The 22,029-nt window shown below is 53.3% G+C and overlaps 1 protein-coding gene across 6 annotated transcripts in view; it reads left to right on the forward strand.

The window, feature by feature from the left end:
- The window catches only part of SHANK2 (SH3 and multiple ankyrin repeat domains 2), a 559,408-nt gene that overhangs the window by 164,923 nt on the left and 372,456 nt on the right, over positions 1–22,029 (forward strand). For all 6 annotated transcript variants that reach the window (XM_049713021.1, XM_049713018.1, XM_049713020.1 and 3 more), the window contains exon 10: positions 5,193–5,270. In XM_049713021.1, the coding sequence (XP_049568978.1) occupies positions 5,193–5,270 (78 nt within the window). The remainder of the gene's footprint in view (positions 1–5,192; positions 5,271–22,029) is intronic.

A 22,029-nucleotide genomic window follows, 5' to 3' on the forward strand; every position in this document is an offset into this window, starting at 1 on the left:
GTGCTGTGTGTCCCCAGGGGCTGGGATGGTACGTGGCGTGGCCAACACTCAGTACCGACTCGTTGCTTGCATGCATGAACACATTTTGGGGGCCTGCGTCTTCATGTGTAAGATGAGAGTGATGTCACCTGGGCTCCTGCAGGGGGTGGTGACCCCAGGGGCTGCATGCCTCGACCAGGACAGGGCGACCCTCAAGACGCTCGGGGAGGAGAGGAGCGTGCGTTTGTTAAGGGTCATTTCTCCGCCAGTCATGCCCAGAAGATAATTGGATATTCCTCCTGAAGCCTTGGCCCTCAGAACACACAGGTTGTATCTGTACTTGATGGACTTGTTTAAAAGGACGAAGACACACCTCCCTCACAAGGGAACTCGGGCAGCTAGCGGTCGTGCAAGGGAAGAGCTAGGCTTCCATTAGCAACGCCTCTGGGTCACAACTTCTCCTTTTCCTCCCTTTCTGAAGCCGCAGTTTTTCACTTAACCCTTCCTGGCCTCTGCTGCCTTACCTGTGAAATGGGCCTCCTACTAGCCCCTTGCAGGGATGCTGTGAGGATGGAATCAAGGAGCAGGTAGATGTGTTTTCTGAACTGCAAAGCATCCGTGCATGCACACAGACACACGCACGCACACACACCTGTACACACGTGTGCACACACGTGCACAGACATGTGCGCACACACACGTTGCTCACGTGCACACACACACACGTGTGCCTGTGTACACACACACACACACACACACACAGTGTCATTGTTCAGAAGCCCCGTGAACCACTTGCCCTTCCGTTTTGAAATCGCTCTCCGGGACGTGCTCTCCCTTTGAAGCCTGGTAAATTAATATTAGAGTCAGGGGGTGCGTACCTTCAGGTTGGTTAATATTGACTCAGAGTTGCCCGTCCGTGGGTGAGCAGAGGAGTCTTCTGGGATCCTGGCTGGATTCCTCCCGGGACAGTGTGCCTGGCATTGCCTGACAAGGGTTTATTCTTAGCTTCATAGGAAACCAACCTCCTTTCTGATGGGAGTTTTCAGTGGAAGCCCTTGCTGAGCGTGGGGAGCGTTTCAAAGGAGTCGCCGGGTCAGGCTCTCGTTCGGGGTCCTGATAGGCCAGTAGCTCTGGGCATCTGAGGCAGCTGGCTGGTCCTCCCAGGCTGCCCTGGAGTCGGGCCAGGGCACACTGAGGCCCAGTGTGAATTCGTTTCAGGATGAGACCCCCCAGGCAGCCTTCGGGTCCCCTGAGCCCCTGGTGGGGTCTCCCCCGCTTGCTGTCTCAGGAATTCACTCTTTTTTTCTCTCACCTGCACACCCACACCCCAGATGTAACCTGCCCAAGTTCCGCGCATCTCCTGGCTCTGTGTCCCCTCCGTGCCAGGACTCTTTCAAACACCCTCGGCTTTTTTTCTCTCATTGCAGACGTTGCTTGCTGAGGCACGATAGCACGGTCATTTTAATTAATTAAATTAATTTACTTCGGGTTGTAATTAACAAGACCCAGCTAGGTGTAATTCGAGGGGAGAAAGGGATGCTGGAGCGGGTTCTGGAAACCCAGCCATGGGTAGGGAGGCTGGGGCAGGACTGGAAAGCTCAGGGGTCTGTGTTTAAATAGAACTTGACCTACAGACCCAGCCGAGCGCGAGTTGAGACTGGAATAAAATAACAAGACCCGGGCGCGGTCTTCACCGGCCTTCAGTCCACTTGAAGTAACGCCCGGGACTCTTCTTTTAAACCCTGGGTTCCGCTGCACCCCAGATATGAAAGGTGTGTTTGCCACGCATAGTACATCTTTTTAAATTTTCTCAAATGCTTTTAGTTACTCAAAGCACTGAGAATGCACGCTCGTGGAAAAGGTGCAAACAGTGCAGACAGAGCCTCAGGTTTCCCTGCAGTTTCCACCCCTATATTGTGGCGCGGGTCCTGCCCACCATCTGAACCTGGGTATGAGCTCACACACTCACGGCTGTTTCAGGACACAGTGGGGCTCCTGGCGAGTGTGTCCTTCCACTGCCTTTTTCTCTCCTAACCTCTATCTTCAGGTGTTCTTTACGCCACCCCACGGGGGCTGTCCTCACTCCTGACAGCCCCATGTCCCTCTGCCCCTTCCTGGGGACCCACCCTGACGTGGACCCCGGGCCCCCTCTTTGCCCACAGCAGTCCACGAAGGCAGCCTCCTCCAGGCCCGTGCAGCAAGCCCCCCTAAGTCTGCAGTGACCCTCAGAGCCACCCAGGGGTACAGCTGAGGCCCCGGGACCCCCGCAGCCCGACGACAGTCTTTCCCTGCAGAGCTCAGATCCGCTCCACCCCCGGCCGCGGGATGTGCGAGCAGCTCCCGCCCTGTCCGAGGCCTCCCTGACCGCGGCTCAGAGAACAAGAGTCCCTCCGCCTCGGCTCCTGTGTGCTGCGTGCACAAGTGGTTTCCTCATTAAAGTCATCATCGTGCAGTGGAGGCCCCAGGGGGGCCCTCGCCCAGGTCACAGAGACCAGGGTCGCCCCGGCCGTGCTTTGCTTGACCCAGATGTGCTCTTGGCTGGACCTCGCGGTCAGAGAGTGATCTTCCTGCCGGCGTTCTCAGCAGGCGTGCTCCCCTGTCTCTGTCTATCTCTGTGTCTCCCTTGGTGTCTGTCTCTGTGTCTCTCTTGGTCTCTCTGTCTCTATCTCTGCGTCTCCCTTGGTCTCTGTGTCTCTCTTGTTCTCTCTATCTCTGTCTCTCTCTCTGTGTCTCTCTTGGTCTCTCTGTCTCTGTCTATCTCTGTGTCTCCCTCAGTCTCTGTGGTCTCTTGGTCTCTGACTCTGTCTCTCTCTTACTTTTCTAATACATGACACGTTTATTGAGATATAACTCACACACCATACAGTTTGCCCATCTAAAATATACCGTTCAGTGTTTTTCAGTCTGTGTACCCGGTTGGGTAACCATTCCCCACGGTCAGTAATAGAACATTTTCATCACCGCAGACCACTCCCCAGCTCCCACCCTCCCTGGGCACCGCCCACCCGCCTTCTGTCTCTGGATTTTCAGCTTTCGTCTCAGGCCTCCTCTTTCTCCAGGTCCTCCGGCGCGTGCCGTGTGCCCTGGCCTCGGCCCTACTCTTCCCGGGACAGCAGGTCCCCTTGGGCCAGGGTGGGGCTGTTGGCCTGGCCCCGTAAGCAGGCCCCTGGGGGGACCCTGGTCAGTGGCTTCATTTATTCATCACTGTGCAGCTGCCGCGTGTCCGCCCTGGGTGACCACGCCCATTGCCTCTGCTCTGGACTCTATAGCTGGAGGTGGACCAGGGAGATGGGCCCAGGGCTGGGGTTTGACCACGACCTGCACTGGAGCCCCTGTGCAGAGACCTGTAGAAGTCGGAGCGGCCCAGCTGCGTGAGGCGCCGGCACCTGCGGGCACTTGATCATCCAGACGCTCTTCCCAAAGTGTAATTTGCCCGTCGTAACAGCCCAGCTGCATCTATTAGGCAAGGTGTTCATATCGCCACTGCTTCTATAGCCATGTGCTTCCACTTGTCTTTTTTTTTTTTGGCCGCACCATGAAGCTTACGGGATCTCAGTTCCCCGACCAGGGATTGAACCCAGGCCACGGCAGTGAAAGCCCGGAATCCTAACCACTAGGCCGCCAGGGAACTCCCTTCCACGTGTATCTTTTTATCTGTGGGTATTTGTCCCCACCCTCCCCATCAGGAGTTTCAAAACGGTTGGCCTCTCCGGGTGAATAGTAGATGCTCAATAAGTGGACAGGAATAGATTGATTTTCATTGTACAAATCCACAAGAAATGACTATTGGCTGCCTTTTAAAAACGTTAGAAAATGTAAGTACAGAAAATAATAATAACAAAAGATTTACTCCGTCATCCCTTCTCCTTCCTGAGAAAGTAAAACCCCTTAACGGGTGACATCTTTCCAGACATATTCTTTGATTTCTATAATACTGGCTTTAAAATGGAAGTGAAATTCAGCTATATCATTGTTCTAAGACTCACGTTTTCTACTTAGACGTTCTTGGGTATTTTTCTTGTCAGTTTATATCGGTCTGCCTTCTTGTTTTTGCTACCACTGCCTCGGCAAAGAATGTTCTATGGAGAACAGTATGGAGGTTCCTTAAAAATCTAAAAATAGAGCTACCATATGATCCAGCAATCCCACTCCTGGGCATATATCCAGACAAAACTGCATTTTATTCAGAAAGATACATGCACCCCAATGTTCATAGCAGCACTATTGACCATAGTCAAGACATGGAAGCAACCCAAGTGTCCACTGACAGAGGAATGTATAAAGACGATGTGGTACATATATACAATGGACTCTTACTCAGCCATAAAAGAATGAAATAATGCCATTTGCAGCAACACGGATGGACCTAGAGATGATTATACTAAGTGAAGTAAGTCAGACAGAGAAAGACATATCATATCGCTTATATGTGGAATCTAAAATATGACACAAATGAACTTATTTACAAAACAGGGAGAGACTCACAGACATAGAGAACAAACTTATGGTTACCCAAGTGGAAAGAAGAGGAGGGGAAGAAGGACAAGTTAGGAGTTTGGGATTAACATATATAGACTACTATATATAAAATATAGATAGCAAGGACTTACTGTAGAGCACAGGGAACTATATTCAATATCTCGTAATAACATAATGGAAAAGCATCTGAAAAAGAATATACATATATATGTATAACTGAATCACTTTGCTGTACTTCTCTGAAACATTGTAAATCAACTATACTTCAATATAAAGTTGTTTGTTTTGGGAAAAAAAGGAAAGAATGTTCCAGAATGATTCCCACTTTCCTTTATTTTAGAACATTTTTGCCATCTCCAGGTTTTCTCTTCCTTTTTTTCCTTTTGTATTTTACTTGCAGCCTTTCTATTATTATGTATTTTATACGCACGTGCAAAGCTCTCTGTAGATGGTCTTAAAAAAGTGGAATCACCGCCCGTGGGATGGATGTATTTGAAATTTTTGTAGATTCTGCTGAGCTGCTCTCCAAAGTCTTTGCAGCAGTGAAGCTTCAGCTGACAGCATCCAGGGCCTGTCTACCCTCCTCCTGGCCCCTCCGACGAACAAAGATGCCCTCCTGTTGACTTTGTGTTTTCGTTTCTCTGAATTCTTGTGAGATCGCCCTGTGAACAGGCTTCTCTAGAGGATGCCTGTGCCACCGCTTTACACACGGATTTCTTCTTCCTTCTCTGCAGGACAGCTGTGCACGTGTACTGCTGTTTCGGGGTGGAAATAAGGACTTGAAGAACTACAACAGCCAGACCCCATTCCAGGTAAGCGGACTCATCAACCCCCCGAGACGCCATGTCGTCGCGTTCCCACACACCCTCTGTGTGTGCTGACACGAGCTCAGCCCTTCCGTCGGGGACGGGGTCTGTGTGTGGAGCTGCGGCCCTGTTTCAGTTTGCCGGTCCACACTGGCTTCCTTCCAGTTAGACCGAACAGCATCGCTAATGCAGCGATGCCTCCAGGGGGGCCATTCACGCAGGCAGCTTGGGAAAGACAGCAGAGACGTGGATGACGTTCACTGCAGCAGCTGTGGGGCAGTCCTGGCTTCGTGCTGATCCTGGGAATGGGGAGATCTTGGTAAGAATCTACCGGGAGGGAGCTGGCTTGCCATCATCCGGTGCCCTCACCCGGCCTGCTATCCTCGGTGAAGGGTGAACGACCCGGTCCAGAGTGGCCGTGGGGTTACATGGTGGAGTGAGAAGCCAGAGTCCTGATTTTTTTAATTGTGGTAAAATACATATTACACAAAACGTACCGTCGTAGTCACATCAATGTGTACAATTCAGTGACCTTCAGCACATGCACGATGTGGTAGCATCACTTCTGTGTAGTTAAGAACTTTTTCATCACCCCAAGGAAAACTGTACCCACCGACAGTTCCTCCCTGTTCCTCCCTCCCGCGGCCCCTAGGCAACCACTCATCCGCTCTCTTCCCTGTGGACAGGCCTCTTCTGGACATCTCATGGGGAGGGAATCGTACAATAGGTGGTCTTCTGTGTCTGGCTTCGTTTTCAGGGTCTTCTGTGTTGTAGTGTGTATCGCCGCTTCATCCTTTTTTACGGCTAATATCCCATTTTATAAACATGGGGCTCATGGAACTTTGAGGCAGCTGGCCAGATGGTTTAGGGTGGAAAAGCTTGTTTTTTTGGCTATAACTCTTTCAAAGTTATTGAAATGCTTTCTCATCCTAAACACAGCCCTCTCCGCTCGAACTGAACATTGAGGTGACCGCTATTCTTTTTATTTGGAAATAAGTTTTGCATCTTATTGAGCTGAGAGAGGTCTTTCATTTAGACCTGGCTTCCACGGGCGACTTGACTAATCCTCTCCTTAGATATCACTAATACAGACGAGCTTGATGCCTTGAAAATGAACCAGTTCCATCCCCAGACTGGGCTGGATGTCTAACAGTCTTCATTAACCACTTTGCTCAGTTCATGAGAACTGACGGGCCCGGACTTTACCCTGAATCCGTGGCTTGAAGATACGTAATGGGAAATGGGTCATGGAAGTGAGTTCCTGCTGTGCTAATGGGTCTATAAAAACTACGGTTTCGCCCCCAAAGCCTGTTCTCTTTCCAGTGGTGATGATGAGGGAGCCGTGGGCTCTTCCCACTTCGTGCTGGGACACATCTGCCCTTTTGGGCTCAGCAGTGGGTTGGTGGCCTTGGTTTAAATATTTTGTTGCCATTAAATAATATCTTTCTTTGGTCCTTTTTTTTTTTTTTTGAAGTCAGAACGGTGCTTAAATTGCTTAGAAAAGAGCAGCTAATGCCCTTTGATTCATGGTAAAGGCGTAGGTGATAGAAGAGAGCCGTTTCTCCCCTTCTGGGCAAAGGTTTGTAACCGCCACCTGGCGCTCCAGGGGAGTGACTTGTGCACGGCGTCCAGGACAGAATATCACTGTCAGTGACCTCCCTGTGAGTCCCCACTCCTGTCCCGTCACCACGGGCAGCAACCACCTAGTGCAGGGACACCCCTTCTTCCAGGAGGCCTGGCAGGAAGCGTCGTGCGCCCTCCTGGCAGCAGATTCGCGCCAGCTCAGACCCGAGGCCATCTGTCTCTATTTTGCTAACGATAATCAAGTGCCCCAAATGATTCAGGAAGACAATTATGCAAACACGCTTGAATAATAGGACTTTGTGCCCTGCAGACACTGTCCATGTAACGGGCGGAACCAAAGCCTGGGCTGCTTGCCCTGCACGCCCAGCACGGGCTCCGACTGCGTGTGCCGGGAGCTGGTCTCCCCCTCGTGTCTCCCCACCTTCTCGTGTTTTCATGGCACAAAGAGACTTAATTCAGGCTTCGGAGCCTTGCCTGTAAAATGTCCCCGGCATTCACGGTCCTTCCCTCCCGGTGAGGAATCAACACCATTGATTTCGGGGGGAATGATGGCCTGCCCCACCATTTAACAGGGATCCAGTGTGTCCACCTGGGAAGCTTTGATGATATTCAGCTGCTGTTGTGGGCGTGGGCTTTTCTAAGAAACCGTGGAATATTTGACAGACTTCATGTGGCCAAGCTTTGCTTAATGATTTAATACGAAGGCTGGAGCAGCAGCAGCAGGACTCAGGGACTTGAGAGAAATGCAGACCCCCAGGCACCCAGAATCTGAAGCTTGGGCGCAGGGCTTCGGGTCCTGTGTTCTCACAAGCCCCCTAGAGACGCTGACATCCACTCAGGTGTGAGAATCAAGAGAGACAGAGGTGAATTTCTGAAGGAAGTGGTGACGGTGGTGACGGCAGTGACGGCGGTGACGGTGGTGATGATTGTGATGTGACAGTGGTGACGGTGACGGTGGTGACGGTGGTGATGATTGTGATGGTGGTGACGGCGGTGATGATTGTGATGTGACAGTGGTGACGGTGACGGCGGTGATGGTGGTGATGATTGTGATGGTGGTGACGGTGGTGGTGATGGTGGTGACGGCGGTGACGGCGGTGATGGTGGTGACAGTGGTGACGATGGTGATGGTGGTGATGGTGGTGATGATTGTGATGGTGGTGACGGTGGTGACAGTGGTGATGGTGGTGACGGTGGTGATGACGGTGACTGAATCAGCCCGGGCCACCATCACAGAGTACCACAGGCTCAGGGGCTTAAACAACAAACATTTATTCCTCACAGTCTGGAGGCTGCAAGTCCAAGGTCAACATGCTGGCAGATCTGGTTCCTGGTGAGGGCTCTCTTCCTGCACCTACTCATTGGTATTTCTTCTGTACAACATGTAGAAAGAGAGAGAGAGAGCTTTCTGGTGTTTCTTCCTCTTCTTGTAGGAACAAGAATCTCATTTGATTAGGGCCCCACCCTTATGACTTCATTTGAACTTAATTACGTTTCTAGAGGCCCTATCTACAAATATCATCACAACGGGGCTTAGAGCTTCAGCATATGAATTCTGGGGGAGACAATTCGGTCCATAACATTGATGACGATGTTGGTGGTATTGATGGTGGTTAGGGTATTGATGGTCATAGTGATGATGATGAATCTTCCCAGTTGCACAGAATCTTTTTCTAGAAAATATTTATTTGTTTGTTTATTTGGCTGCACTGGGTCTTAGTTGCGACATGCAGGATCTTTTAGTTGCGGCATGTGGGATCTTTTAGTTGCGGCACGCGTGTGAGATCTAGTTCCCTGACCAGGGATCGAACCCAGGCCTCCTGCATTGGGATCGTGGAGTCTTAGCCACTGGCCCACCTGGGAAGTCCCCAGCTGCACAGAATCTTAGAGCTCACAGATGCTCTTTTGTGTGTTCTCGTTTAATGTTCAACAGCCCAACAAGGTAGGCATTTTTTTGCCCAATGTATAGGACACGTGGAATTAGAGACATTAAGCCTAGGAGTCCTGAGTCAGTTAGTGGCCGAGTCTGTGAGCCCCAGGCCTTCTGACCACGGGTCCAGGGCTCTGTGGTCTGGGGTGAGGCAGGCACATCCTTCTGGCCTATGATTCATCTTGTATCCTGAGATGGAGCGCACAGCATCAGGGATTCCTTGCTTTTTGGATCGCTCAGTCCAAGGGAGCAAACCTTTCCTGGTTCTGAAGATAAAGAGAAATGGGAAGGAAGGAATTCTGTGGAGGTGGAAGGTCTAAGCGAAGGGGGAGTACAGCTGGGGTGGGGGACAGAGGAACGGCCGTCTGCAGGTGGGCTGTGATGTGCGCTGGGTTAGGCGCCGGTGCATGAAGGTGCCGTGTAGGTGTGGTTCACATCTGCAGTTGACTCAGTAAAGGAGATGAGCCTTCCAGGACGTGGTGGGGCCTCATCCCATCAGTCGGAGTCCTTGGGAGCAAAAACTGGGGTTCCCGAGAAGAAGGAATTCTGCCTCCACACTGTAACACGGAGACCCCGCCTAGGGTTCCCGCCACCGGCCTGCCCCACTATCACATGGGCCAATTCCTTAAAATAAATCTGTGCGTGCATGCGTGTGTGTGTGTGTACACATCCGATGGGTCTGTCTCCCTGGAGAGCTCTGGCTGATACCCGGGAGGATTGATTTGAACCCTTCTTGCCCCCAGCAGCTCCATTCCAATGGACCTTCGTGGTTTTGGAGGTAAGGATTCCAGCCCCTGTGTGTTTGGGGAAGCAGCTCTGCCCCAACACGTGTCACTGTTGTGTCCTCCGCAGCTGCTCATCAGATGTCCAGAAGCAGAGAGGGAGGAGAGGATGAGGAAGACAGGGAAAGGCAATGAGAGACATTCTGGAAGGTCTGACGTCCAATTGTCATACAGGGAGGGGCGTGTGAGGACAAGATGCCAGGGGACAGAGAAGTCCTGGCCGTGGGATCTTTTTGGTGAACATCGTGCCCGGGTACGCTGGCTGCCGCCCAGGGAACAGGGGCTGTATGCCCCGCCGGGCACTCAGTCTTTAACACGCGTCATTCCTGATGCTGGCTCCCATCGTCCCCACTGGATGGAGAGGTGGGTGGACGCCGGGGTCTGCAGCTCGAAGGGTACGGTGAGGGTTGCCCACAGCCCGGGGCCCTGAGTCCTTCCTCCACCGTCACTCTGGATGTAGGAGGAGGAGAGAGGCCAGAGCCAGGATGGAGGCGTTTTAAATTCCTCGGGTCTTAGGCAGTAAATCATGGGGCCGAGCCGGGCGTTGGCAGCCGCCCATAAATCCACTTCCTGGAGCCCCTCCCTCTGTGACTGACGCTCTGATGCCCAGGAACTGGCCGAGCCGTCGCATGTTCCCTGGGGGCCACTCCACTCTCAGGAATGACCTTGGGTCTCTCCTGGAGTGTCAGATCCCGGCTCTTGTCCTTCAGGTCTATGAGCATCTCCCGGAGCTCTGATGGCACTCGCTCATCCAGGGCACAGCTGGGGAGGGATGGAGGTTCTCTCAGGTCACACCTGACGCCGTGCAATGCAGTGATGCCTTGCGAGTGACCAAGTCTCCCCGTCCTTCTCCGTGTGCTCCCAGCTGCTGCTGCTGGGTTGGAAGGCGGCCCAGAGACAAAGGCAGCCTGACACCCTGGGGGCTGTTCGTGTTCCGGATGTTGTACTTTTCCTGGGAAATCGATGGAATCCGCTCAGCAGGCATTTCGAGGCCCTGCGTCCTCCACTTGTCCTTCTGAACTTCTTTCTTCGTTAGTCACTCAACAGTAAGACTTCAGCAGCATTTTGTCGAAATCCACACAGATTGTAGAGCAAGGTCAAGGCGCTGTCGTTCTCTCCTGTGACCTTATGCTTCCCCGTTGCATGTCGTGAGCAGGGTCCCAGGCCTCTCCTGCTGTGCTGCCTTCTGTGCCACAAATGGCGTGAGGTGACATCGCGAAATTGCAGAGTTAACACAAGACTGCATTAAAGGCACAGACACACATGCACACACACACAGACACATGGACACACAGATACACACACGCGCACACACAGACACAGGGACACACAGATACACGCGCACACAGACACATGGACACACACAGATACACACACGCGCACACAGACACATGGACACACACGCGCACACACAGACACATGGACACACAGATACACACACGTGCACACACAGACACATACACGTGCACACACACCAACACATGCACACACACGCACACGCACACAGAGACACATAGACACACATACACACACGCGCGCACACAGACACATGGACATGCACACACATAGACACAGACACGTGCACGCACAGACACGTACACGCGCACACACACCAACACATATGCACACACACAGACACGCATGTGCACGTGCACACATGTGGACATGCACGTGTGCACACACTCAGGCCCTCTGGAGGAGCGCGTCAAGCTCCGGGTTCAGAGGCCGTGACCATGCCTGTAACTCCATCCCTGCCGGGCACACCATGGCTCCTCCCCTCGTCCTCTGAGGCGGTCACAGGGCCTCCTTCCCCCCCTGCTCAGGGAGACCAGCACCCACGTGACCCCTGCACGCCACCCACGATGGGCCCAAAGACAGATCCCAGCTTGACCTTCAGCTCACCTGGACCCGTGCACCTGGCCTCACACCTGGGCCACGTGGATGTTCTGTGTCTGGGTGGGTGGACCAGCCGGGGGAGGAGCGGGGACTGTGGTGAGGGGGGACCAGAGCCTCATGGGCACGTCGTGGCAGGTGACCAGAAGAGAAAGCAGGGCTGAGTGAGGGGCCCGAGGACACAGGTGTGAGGCGGTGACACATCTGTGGAGCGGAGGCGGGGGCCACTGTGTGGGCACAGCATTCCAGGGGGACGGGGCATGAGCAAAGACCAGGGGTCAGGGAAGAGCGTGGCGTGTTCGGGAAGGAGGCGACCCCTACGGCAGGCACGGGGTGAGGGCTGCAGGAGCCCCCACGTGGAAGGGCAGTGCTCTGGGCTGAATAACGGCCCCAGAAGATTTAGGTCCTAATCCCCGGAACCTGCAAATGTGACCTTGTACGGCAAGGACTTCACAGAAGGGGTTAAGCATCTTGAGATGGGGGGTTACCCTGGATTATCCGGGAGGACTCGGTGTCATCACAAGGGTCCTCCTAACGGGATATGCACAGAGGAGGCCACGTGGAGACGGAGGCAGAGGCTGGAGGGACACGGCCACAAGCCAAGGAGCACCTGCAGCCCCAGAAGCTGGAGAGGCAGGAGAGACCCTCCCCTGGAGCCTCTGGAGGGAGCTCGGCCCTTCCCACACCTGGTTTTGGCCCAGTGATGCTGATTTTGGACTGTGGCCTCCAGAACTGGATACGGTTCTGCTGCCTGAAGCCGGTTGTTTGTAGTCATTTGTTCCAGTGGCCCCAGGACACTGACACAAGAGCCCACTGGTGGTTGTCAAGTTGCGAGCCCACAAGTTCCTACTGCTCAAGTCCCCGGGCGCCCTCCTGCCTGGCCCTGCACCAGGCTCACTCCTTGGTTTCCCTTCTGCCCTCTGTGAAAATTGTCACCAGGTTGGGTGCATCTCTGCTCTTTGCCACCAATGAAAGCTACTAGGAAAGCCACGGTGTGGGAGCTGGGCCGTACAGCCACCCGAAGGTGACATCTGCATTGCTCGTGGTGTGTCAAGTCCCACATTGGCCTCTGTGACACGTCCCACAGGCGGGGTGGCTCAGACAGGCGTTTATTACTCACGGTCCTAGAGGCGGGGAGGCCAAGGTCAAGGTGCCAGCCCTCTGGTTCCTGGCGAGGGCTCTCTTCCTGGCTTGCAGATGGCCGCCTTCTCTCTGTGTCCTCACGTGGCCTCTCCACTTTCAAGCCCCCTTCACGTGTGCTCTGTGAGAAGCAGCATTTAAACCCTCACAGGGTGGGTTAGGAAATATCAGGTTTCAGCTGAGCCCTTTCCATGAGTGACAGTGAAAAACTATTTTTTTCTGTCCAGCCAGATTCTTTTTGCTTCTTTGCGTGTGTTTCTCTGGTGTGTTTAGAAGCAGCTCGGTGGGGCGGGAGCAGGGCACCGCTGGTACCTGCCTCATGTCTTGGAATCTGCTGACCTTCCACGGGGCAGACCACATGCCACGGGCCGGGGCACCCCGCTCTCCCACATTTGTTGGTGGAATGAGCCGCAGTCTGCAGTTTGCCACCTGCCATCCAGATGGTGGATCTCAACCCAGAGACTTTGTGGCCTGCCCAGAGTTTTTTAAAAACGAAATTCTTTGCCAACATTTAAATATGCAGAGATTTGGTATAAACATTCCGATTTCCAGCTCCCCTCGAATAATTAGGAAGCGTGGGCACGCGCAGGCAGCCTTTGTGTGTGTTGGCATTTGGCCAGGTTTGGGGAGCACTGCCCCTTTGGGAAGGTCGCCACTTGCCGGCCTGCTGCAGTCCCTACCGCTCCTTACTGCCCCCCCCCCCACCCCGCCTCTTCCCCTTTGTGGCCTGGCCGGTCCCTCTAAGCCCTCCTGCCCGTGATCCCTGCTTAGGGCATGCTGTTGGGGAAGCCATTCATTTTTAAGTAGCTTCCTTAAAAAGTTCTTCTTATTTGGGATTCAGACTCTGTGTTCCCATAGAAACGGGGAAGAGGAAGTCGTGTTTCAGATTCGGGCACAGGAACCTGGGAAACCCGTGTTTTGGCTGATCTACTGTGCTGATCTATGATGAAGAAGAATCGGGTTTCAAGTTCATTATTCCAGCCAGTACACACAGAGTTCCTGGTTAGAGCCACGCTCCCTTCTAGGTGCTGGGAAATGCATCAATGAACGGCGACGCCCCTGCTCTCACGGAGTGCGCATTAGTCAGACTTATGGGGAACAATTAAACAGATATACAGGGAACGCGTCAGGGCTGCTAACTTACTTGAAGAGAAGCAGAGTGAGCGGGTAGAGACACAGGGGTGTCTCTCTACCAGGCTGTATCATGATGGGAGCCTTGCACGACCTCTGATGTTTGAGCAGACGCCAGGAACGAGGGAGGGCGTGGGCCATGCTGGTATCTGGGGGACGGGAACCGGCATATGCAAAGGCCCTGGGGTCAGAGCATGCCTGGCCTGTTTGAGGAGCAGCCAGGAGGCCAGCCAGTGGGGGAGCGGGCAAGTGGAGGCCAGAGAGGCCCCGTGACTCGGAAGGACTTTGGGCTTTACTCTGAGCAAGACGTGCAGCACCCACAGAAGAAAACTCTAAAATGGGAATCAACCCATCCCATCCGACAGCCCACCATGGTCCCATATGAAAAGCAGGGCTGATTTTTACCCTTTGAATGACATGAGTGAGGGGTGCCCCATGAACTGAACCAGCCAGGGGTCAGGACAGGGAGATTTTCCTAATTAATTGGTTGGTTGATTGATTGTGCAACATCAGGGGAGGGGTGGCAAGGTGGAGAACAAGACTGTGACGGATGTGTCTCGAGGTCAGAATCATGAGGGCCCCGGGGGGCCCTGGGTAGGCGCCTGGTCAGGGGCAGGGGGTGAGTCATCAGAGCTCTTCCCCGGAACCCCTGCACCGCAGCTGAGGTGGGAAACCCAGGTTTCACGAGTTTAAAGTTACGCAGTCTGTCCCCCTAAACAGAGCACTGTGCGGCCAGCCTTGAGACGCCCCCCACCCACCCTCCCATCCCCGGGCACGTGGGCAGGGCTGGGCCGGGGCCCAGGGAGGTCAGCTGGCAGGTGCTGCTGTCCACGAGCTGAGAAAAGCACGCCCAGTCCCCAGGTAACGTGTGAAGTTCAGGAAGCATGTGGGCACCTGACCCTATTATGTAAAAATGAAGGTGAGACGGTCACCGGTCCACAGCACCAGAAAATAGAGGCGAAGAGCATTAGGGAAACCGCCCCGCCTGCCATCAGTGCACAGAGCGAGGAGCCGGCCCGACCTCAGGTCAGGACCCCAGAGACTCTGGGTGTTGGAAGCAAGGCTCCTCTGTGTTGGGGATTGCAGGTAAGGCTGGAAACGGGTGTGTTGGTTGAATCTACTAGGCCCGTATGACCAGGCTCATGGGGACCTCGCTGACCTCACAGCTTCCAACTCACTCCCTTTGCCCTAGACACCCTGGCCCCTGCTGTTCCTCAAGCACGCCAGACACACGCTTGCCCCAGGGCCTTTGCACCTGCTGTCACCTCTGTGAGTAGGACCCCTCCCCCAAGTATCCTGTGCTTCATTCCCCCCCATGAAAGCCCCCGGGGGGCGTCCTCCCACTGGCAAGAGCAACCTACCACATCCAGAGTTTCCATTCTGCATGCAAACGCTTCAAATCGAAAATAGGAACAGACAGCTGAGAATCACCAGCATTAAGGGAAAACTGCCAACATGAAAGGCAGACACCAAACAAGCAGAAATAAAGATGATGGGTAGAAACTGAGAAATTTAGAGAACGGAAGGGGACTTCAAAAATATATACCCCAGGGGGCTTCCCTGGTGGCACAGTGGTTGAGAGTCCGCCTGCCAATGCAGGGGACATGGGTTCGTGCTCCGGTCCGGGAGGATCCCACATGCCGCGGAGCGGCTGGGCCCGTGAGCCATGGCCGAGGCCATAACAGTGAGAGGCCCGCATACCACAAAAACAGACAAACAAACAAACAAACAAAAAACAAAACAACAACAACAACAAAAATATATATATATACCCCAGGGACTTCTCTGGTGGTCCAGTGGGTAGGACTCTACGTTCCCAATGCAGGGGGCCCAGGTTCAATCCCTGGTCAGGGAACTAGATCCCACATGCATGCCACAAGTAAGAAGTCTGCATGCCACAACTAAGAGCCCACATGCTGCAACTCAAGATCCCACATGCCACAACGAAGACCCGGCATAGCCAAAATAAATAAATAAATAAAATGTTTAAAAAATATATATATGTGTATGTACCCCATCTCCTCAGTGTGATAAGAGAGGATAAAGCATTTGTGAAGTGAGGGTTGAAGGGGCTCATGACAAGTAATAATGGCAGCTAAGCTATGAGCGCAGCCTTGCTGAAGAGGACCAGAGATGGACGGGAGAACTGAGACGTAAGGTAATCCGGGAGTTGGGAGAGGGTTTGACACCTGAATGATGGAATTTCCAGGGAGAGCAGAAGAAATCAGCAAAGACATCATTCAAGACAATGCCACCCATCAGAAGGACATGAGATTCCCAATTGGAAAAAGGCCCGTGAGCTTCCAGTATCAAATGTGGGCAAGTGTCCACAGCAAGGACAGGGCTCGTGAGAGCCCAGAACTTCGGAACTAAAAATAAAAATGCGATCCTTAGATTTCAAAAAGGGAAAAGCCATTTCCACATGGAGGATCGGGAGTCAGACATTTCAGCAACAGCGTTGAAAGCTCATGGACCGTGAACTTCATCCTCCAGGGCAGACGTCACCTGGAAACGAAGGCAGCGGAGAGATGGCCTGACGTGCTTGCAGCTGGAGAGGAGGCCTCTGTCAGAACCTGGTGATCCATTAATTACGGGTCAGTAGAAGAGCAGAGTTTTAAAGGTGGCTGTTATTCACTCACGGGAGAGAGACCCATACTCGGCTGCGGGAAAGATGGAGTTAGCCATCCTAATGTAGACACGGGGTGATGATTAACCAAAGCAGGGGACGCACCTGTACTGGGCTGTATGGTGGATGAGCTGAGCCCTCGTCTTCCACAGCAGGATGTCGACAACTAATATTTAAATGGAAAGAAATCAAGACAGCACCAGGAGTGTGCTGTTTAGAAGGAGGCAGCAAAGGACTGAGAAAGCAAGCGTGAACATGGTCTGGGGCGTGTGTGTGTAGGCAGTAGGGGTGTGGACAACCGTGTAGAAGGATTTGACTTTTCAGACCATGCATCCAGATGTGTGGCACCTAGAGGCAAAAATTTGATTTCATTTTTTTAAAGGCAGTCTTTCCTGTTCCCCCTTCCCCCTTACCATGAGCTCACCTTTGCCCGGTGAACTCCTATTCACCCTTCAAAACCAAAGCCCTCTCTCTGCAGGCTGCTCTCCTGCAGCCTTGGGCTGTCCCAGTGGTGCTTTCCTTTTGGTGCCCGTGTTACTTGATGTGCACCTGTAACATAATGTGTCAGCGTGGACGGTTTCTGCATCAGTCACCCAGCTACACTGTAAAGTTCTTTGAGGAGGAGATGCCCCGTCTCTTCCATCTTTGAAGTCCGAGTGCCCAGCGGCTGATGATGAACACACCTAACTGGAGATGGAATGAGCTGTGACTGGGCAGCTGTCCTTGGTCACCTGTCAGGTAATCCTTGTAACTCCTCACACTGGCCACTAGGTGGCAGCGTTAACTTGGGACGACTCGGTCCAGGTGTGCAGGTGGGGCAGCCAGGGTGCTGCCGATATTTTTTTGTAATTGGAGTGTAGTTGATTTACAACGTTGTGTTAGTTTCAGGTGTACAGCAAAGTGATTCAGTTATACGTACACATATATCCACTCTTCTTTAGATTCTTTTTCCCATATGGGTCATTACAGAGTATTGAGTAGAGTTCCCTGTGCTATGCAGTAGGTCCTTATTAGTTATCTATTTTATATATAATAGTGTGTATATGTTAATCCCAATCTCCTAATTTATCCCTGCCCCGCTTACCCCCTTGTAACCGGAAGTTTCTTTTCTACCTCCATAGCTCTATTTCTGTTTTGTAGATAAGTTCATTTGTACCCTTTTAAAATTTATTTTTATTTATTTATTTATTTTTGGCTGTGTTGGGTCTTCGTTTCTGTGCAAGGGCTTTCTCTAGTTGTGGCGAGCAGGGGCCACTCTTCATCACGGTGCATGGGCGTCTCACTGTCACAGCCTGGCTCCAGACGCGCAGGCTCAGTAGTTGTGGCACACGGGCTTAGTTGCTCTGCGGCATGTGGGATCTTCCTGGACCAGCGCTCGAACCCGTGTCCCCTGCATCGGCAGGCAGATTCTCAACCACTGCGCCACCAGGAAAGCCCTGTACCCTTTTTTAGATTCCATATAAGTGATATCATATGATATTTGTCTTTCTCTGTTTGACTTACTTCACTCAGTATGACAACCTCCAGGTCCATCCATGTTGCTGCAAATGACATTAGTTCATTCTTTTTTTATGGCTGAGTAATATTCCATTGTCTATATGTACCACATCTTCTTTATCCATTCCTCTTTTGATGGGCATTTAGGCTGCTTCCATGTCATGGCTACTGTAAATAGTGCTGCAGTGAACACTGGGGTACAGGATGGTGAAGATTGATGTTTACTATTTCTATCCTGAAGAAACACGTCCTGAATGTCAGTTCTGGAATTGTTCATCAATTTGAAGTGAAGTAGAAATGACCCTGTATCAGTCAGCTCCGGCTGCCATAAAAGAAGATCACAGATGGGGCAGCTTAAAGAGCAACATTTATTTCTCACAGTTCTGGAGGCTGGAAGTCTGAGATCAAGGTGCCACCTCCTCTGGTGCCTGGTGAGGGCTCTCTTCCTGCCTTGCAGATGGCTGCCTTCTCACTGTGTCCTGGAGAGAGAGATCGCTGGTGTCCCTTCTTATAAGGGCACTGATCCCATCGTGACCTCCTCCAACCCCCTCCTCCTCCCAAAGGCCCCACCTCCAAATACATTCCACTGGGCGTTAGGGCCTCAACACAGGAATTTGGGAGGGGGGAGGACACATGCAGTCCTTAAACCCAAACCACAAGACCAGGAGACGTTTTGGGCCAAGTTTTTCTCAGTTTGCTGTAATGCTTCTGTCATCTGTAGTTTCACATTTGACTTTGAATGGTACCCTGCTGTCCCTCTGCAGATGTAATTCTGGGAGCAGTCATGCGTACACGTGTGTATCAGGTTAGAAAACTACCCAGTTCATCAGAAAACGCCTCTGCAGCTTTCTAGAAAGAGGGAGGAGGGTGGAGAGACCGGCATTTACTGAGTGTCCACTGTGGACCATGCAGGGGGATTTTATTGGGAGAATGTGGTCTTCAGATGCCCTGCACGTTTAAATATCTTGAACCCCTTTTACAGATGAGCTAGTAAAGGCAGAATTGAAATTTGGGGCTGTCGGACTCCAAACTACGTCCCGTCTCTAATCGGCCCGTCTGCCTCCTGGGATTCAAGCTTCTGACCCCCTGTTAATCTTGGCCCCCTGCCCAGAATGAGTGCAGCCTCTGCTGTTCCCACAGGTGAACTCGCAGGTTGGCTAGTGAGTGAGGGGCCCCCCAGGACCCCCGCTCGGTACTTGTTGGTTCAAGTTGGTGTTTCTCCCCTTTCTTTCCTAATCGCCGTCCCGCCCCCCGTGGCATTTCTGCACCGCAGATACACCGTGAATCCTTTCTAGACGCTGTCCCTATGGCTGCACTTTATGCATGGAAAGAGGAAAATATCTTTGTCCCCCTGAGAACTGATCTTCATCTCCTTTCAGAATGGCTTAAGGCATCTGAGCTTTCTGTTTTGGGGAAAATGCCAGTTTTTGTATATAATTAAGCCACTTCTGTTGGGGATCATCAGAAAGGAAAAGGACAATAGGGGAAGGGCAGAAATATAGGAGCTCCCCGGGGCTGCAACAAACTGACAATAGCTGGGTGGCTTATAACAGCACAAGTGTATCTTCTCACAGTCTGGAGGCCAGAACTTTGAAATCAAGGTGTCAGCAGGGCCGCGTTCCCTCCCAAGGCTCTAGGGGAGGGTCCCTCCTGCCTCTTCCAGGTCCTGGGGGCTCCGGGGTCCCTGGGCTTGTGGCTGCAACCCTCCCGTCTCTACCTCTTCTTCATGTGGCCTCTCCTGCTCATCTGTATTCAAATCCCCCTCTGCCTCCCTCTTATAAGGACACCTGTGATGACATTTAGGGCCCCCCCAGATAATCCCGGCTTATCCCATGTCCCCATCTCAAGATCCTTAACTTTATTACACCTGCAGACCCCCCTTTTTGCCATGTAATCCCTGGTCAGGTTCCAGAGATTCGGACCTGATGTCTTTGGGGGGCCATTAATCTGCCCACACGAGAGCAAAAGAGTAACCAAGCAGAGGAGAGGGTTCTGGATGGGAAGAGGGCAGAGGGACCCCCGCCTTAGAACTGCCTTTCCTGACCTGGTGGGGGAGGGGGCAGAGGCACGAGAACTTCTGCATGTCCAGGTGGACCAGGGAGGCCAGAGTGACCGAAACCCAAAGGCCTTGAGCCGTGCATGGAACCCCGGGCACGGGGCAGGGCCGATGGCAGACTTGGTGCCCATCACCGGGGGGACCACAGGAGTGCAGCAGACGCTGAGAAGCTCCCAGCGAGACCTGCGGCCAGGGATGGGAGGTGACAAGGAGCTGCCTGGGGCCACCATCTTGACGCCCTGGGACGCATGGGTATGCCTCCCCCATTCTGTAGATCCCTCCTGCCCCCACCCCATCCCGGCCGTTACCCCCTCAGCCCTGAACCCTGTGCGCGCCTCCCGATTCCACCGGCCTCTCGCCGGCTCCCGGCCCCCGGTGACGGTCCACGGGGCGGAGTCCATTCCTGCACCTCCCAGCTGCGAGGCCGCCTCCCTTGATTCCCATCTCCCCCGCTTCCCTCTTGCGCTGCCTGACTCTGACCTCTGGGACTTTGCAGATGCTGTTCCCTCTGCCTGGAACTCGCCTCCCTCCCTGCACTGCTCAGCCGGCTAGGTTAGGGCTAGGGCCCCCAGGGAAGCTCCAGTCCTTCCCGGAAGTGGGGCGTGATGCCCCAGCAGCACCCCTCACCTGCATCGTCATTGCCTCTGGGGTCTTCGTCTGTCTCCCCCACGGGTGGTGTGTTTCCACGGGGCAGAACCTCACCTCGCTCCCCGTGGGTCCTCAGATGACCCTCCACGGGTGGCCAGTAAACGCCTGCTTATAGGTTGAATTTCAGTGAACAGAACTGTATCTACGTGGGCTTTTATAAGTGCTGGCGTGGCCTCCAGCCCTTTAAGCCTTGTGATGCGTTTAGCCCTTGGGTTAACGTGAGTGTCCATTTTGAGGGACTTGCCCTTCCTCGTTGGGGAGGGAACCCTGTGTTCCAACAAGATCCCAGAGCTTTAGCTCGATTGGTGACATTCATGAAGGCTGCCTGCCTTCCCCGCTCAGCGTCACCCACTCCTCTGACCGTCCCTTCCAGGCACAGGGGTTAAAGGTGTGCCTGGGACCGCCCCCCAGTGATGCTGGTCTCCTGAAAACCTTCTGGGATTCTGTTCTCACTCTCCTGTCTTCCTGTAGCTGTGGCCTTGCCCAGTCCTCAGACGATTGGCTGATTCAGGGTCAATTAGATTTTGTCCCCTAGAAAATTAGGATGAGGGGAGAGAGGGCGGGGTTATAAAGACCCCCTGGCAACCCAGAGCCTGGGGAAGCAGAGGGAGAGTGGGGTGGGACACAGCGATTGGAGGAAGCCGGGGAGGAGACAATGTGGATTGAGAGAGAGTAAGACAGACACACACACAGACTCCTGCACACCCATGTACACACACACGCACGTGCAGATGAAGAGGTCAAACGTCCTGCACTAGGTTTCCATGAGATTCCCCCAAACCACCTTTTTGGTCGAGCCAACCAGTTGGTTTGCGTTCATCAGATACAAGCAGTTCCCAGGTTGAACAGGGACGGTGCCGGGTCAGACCCAGATGTTCTTCCTCTGAGTCCCACCTCTGTTCCACCACGTCTGCCCGCCTCACGGTTCACACGTCTTTCCCACGGCTGTCCTTTGAGCCCCACCAAGTGCCAGGCTCTGGGGGCACTCGGCGGGCATGTGGTCACCTTGGGTGAGAGGTAAATGCCAGGTGCACAGAGAAGGGAACAGACAGAGGCTAAAGGACGGGTCACCGTCACCCCCGAAGGCGGCACCAAGCCCGTGTGGCCACAGGAAGCCCTTTTCCAGCGTGTGTCTGGCGCGTGGGCCGTCCACGAAGGTAGGGCTGACCCTGCCCCCCCGGGCCCTCGGGAGGCTTAGGGTCAGGGAGACACCAAGGGGGTGACGATGACGCAACCACCTGCTTCTCTCTGCAGCTCCGCTGGGGAGGGTCTCATTCAGGCCTGGGGCCTCCAAGCTGGGTTCTCAGCACGGCCAAGTGACAGATCTCGGGGAAGGGCTCTGGCGTTCCTGTCTGCTTCTGGGTTTTGGACATTTCCCTGACTGCCACGTGGCTTCGGGACTTTTAGAAGATCTCTATGCGCTCCCTCACCTCGAGAGACACTCTCTTCCACCGCCTCTCAAGTTTTGAAAGCATCTG

This window comes from Orcinus orca, chromosome 8 (assembly GCF_937001465.1).
Source record: "Orcinus orca chromosome 8, mOrcOrc1.1, whole genome shotgun sequence".
Taxonomy (NCBI): domain Eukaryota; kingdom Metazoa; phylum Chordata; class Mammalia; order Artiodactyla; family Delphinidae; genus Orcinus; species Orcinus orca.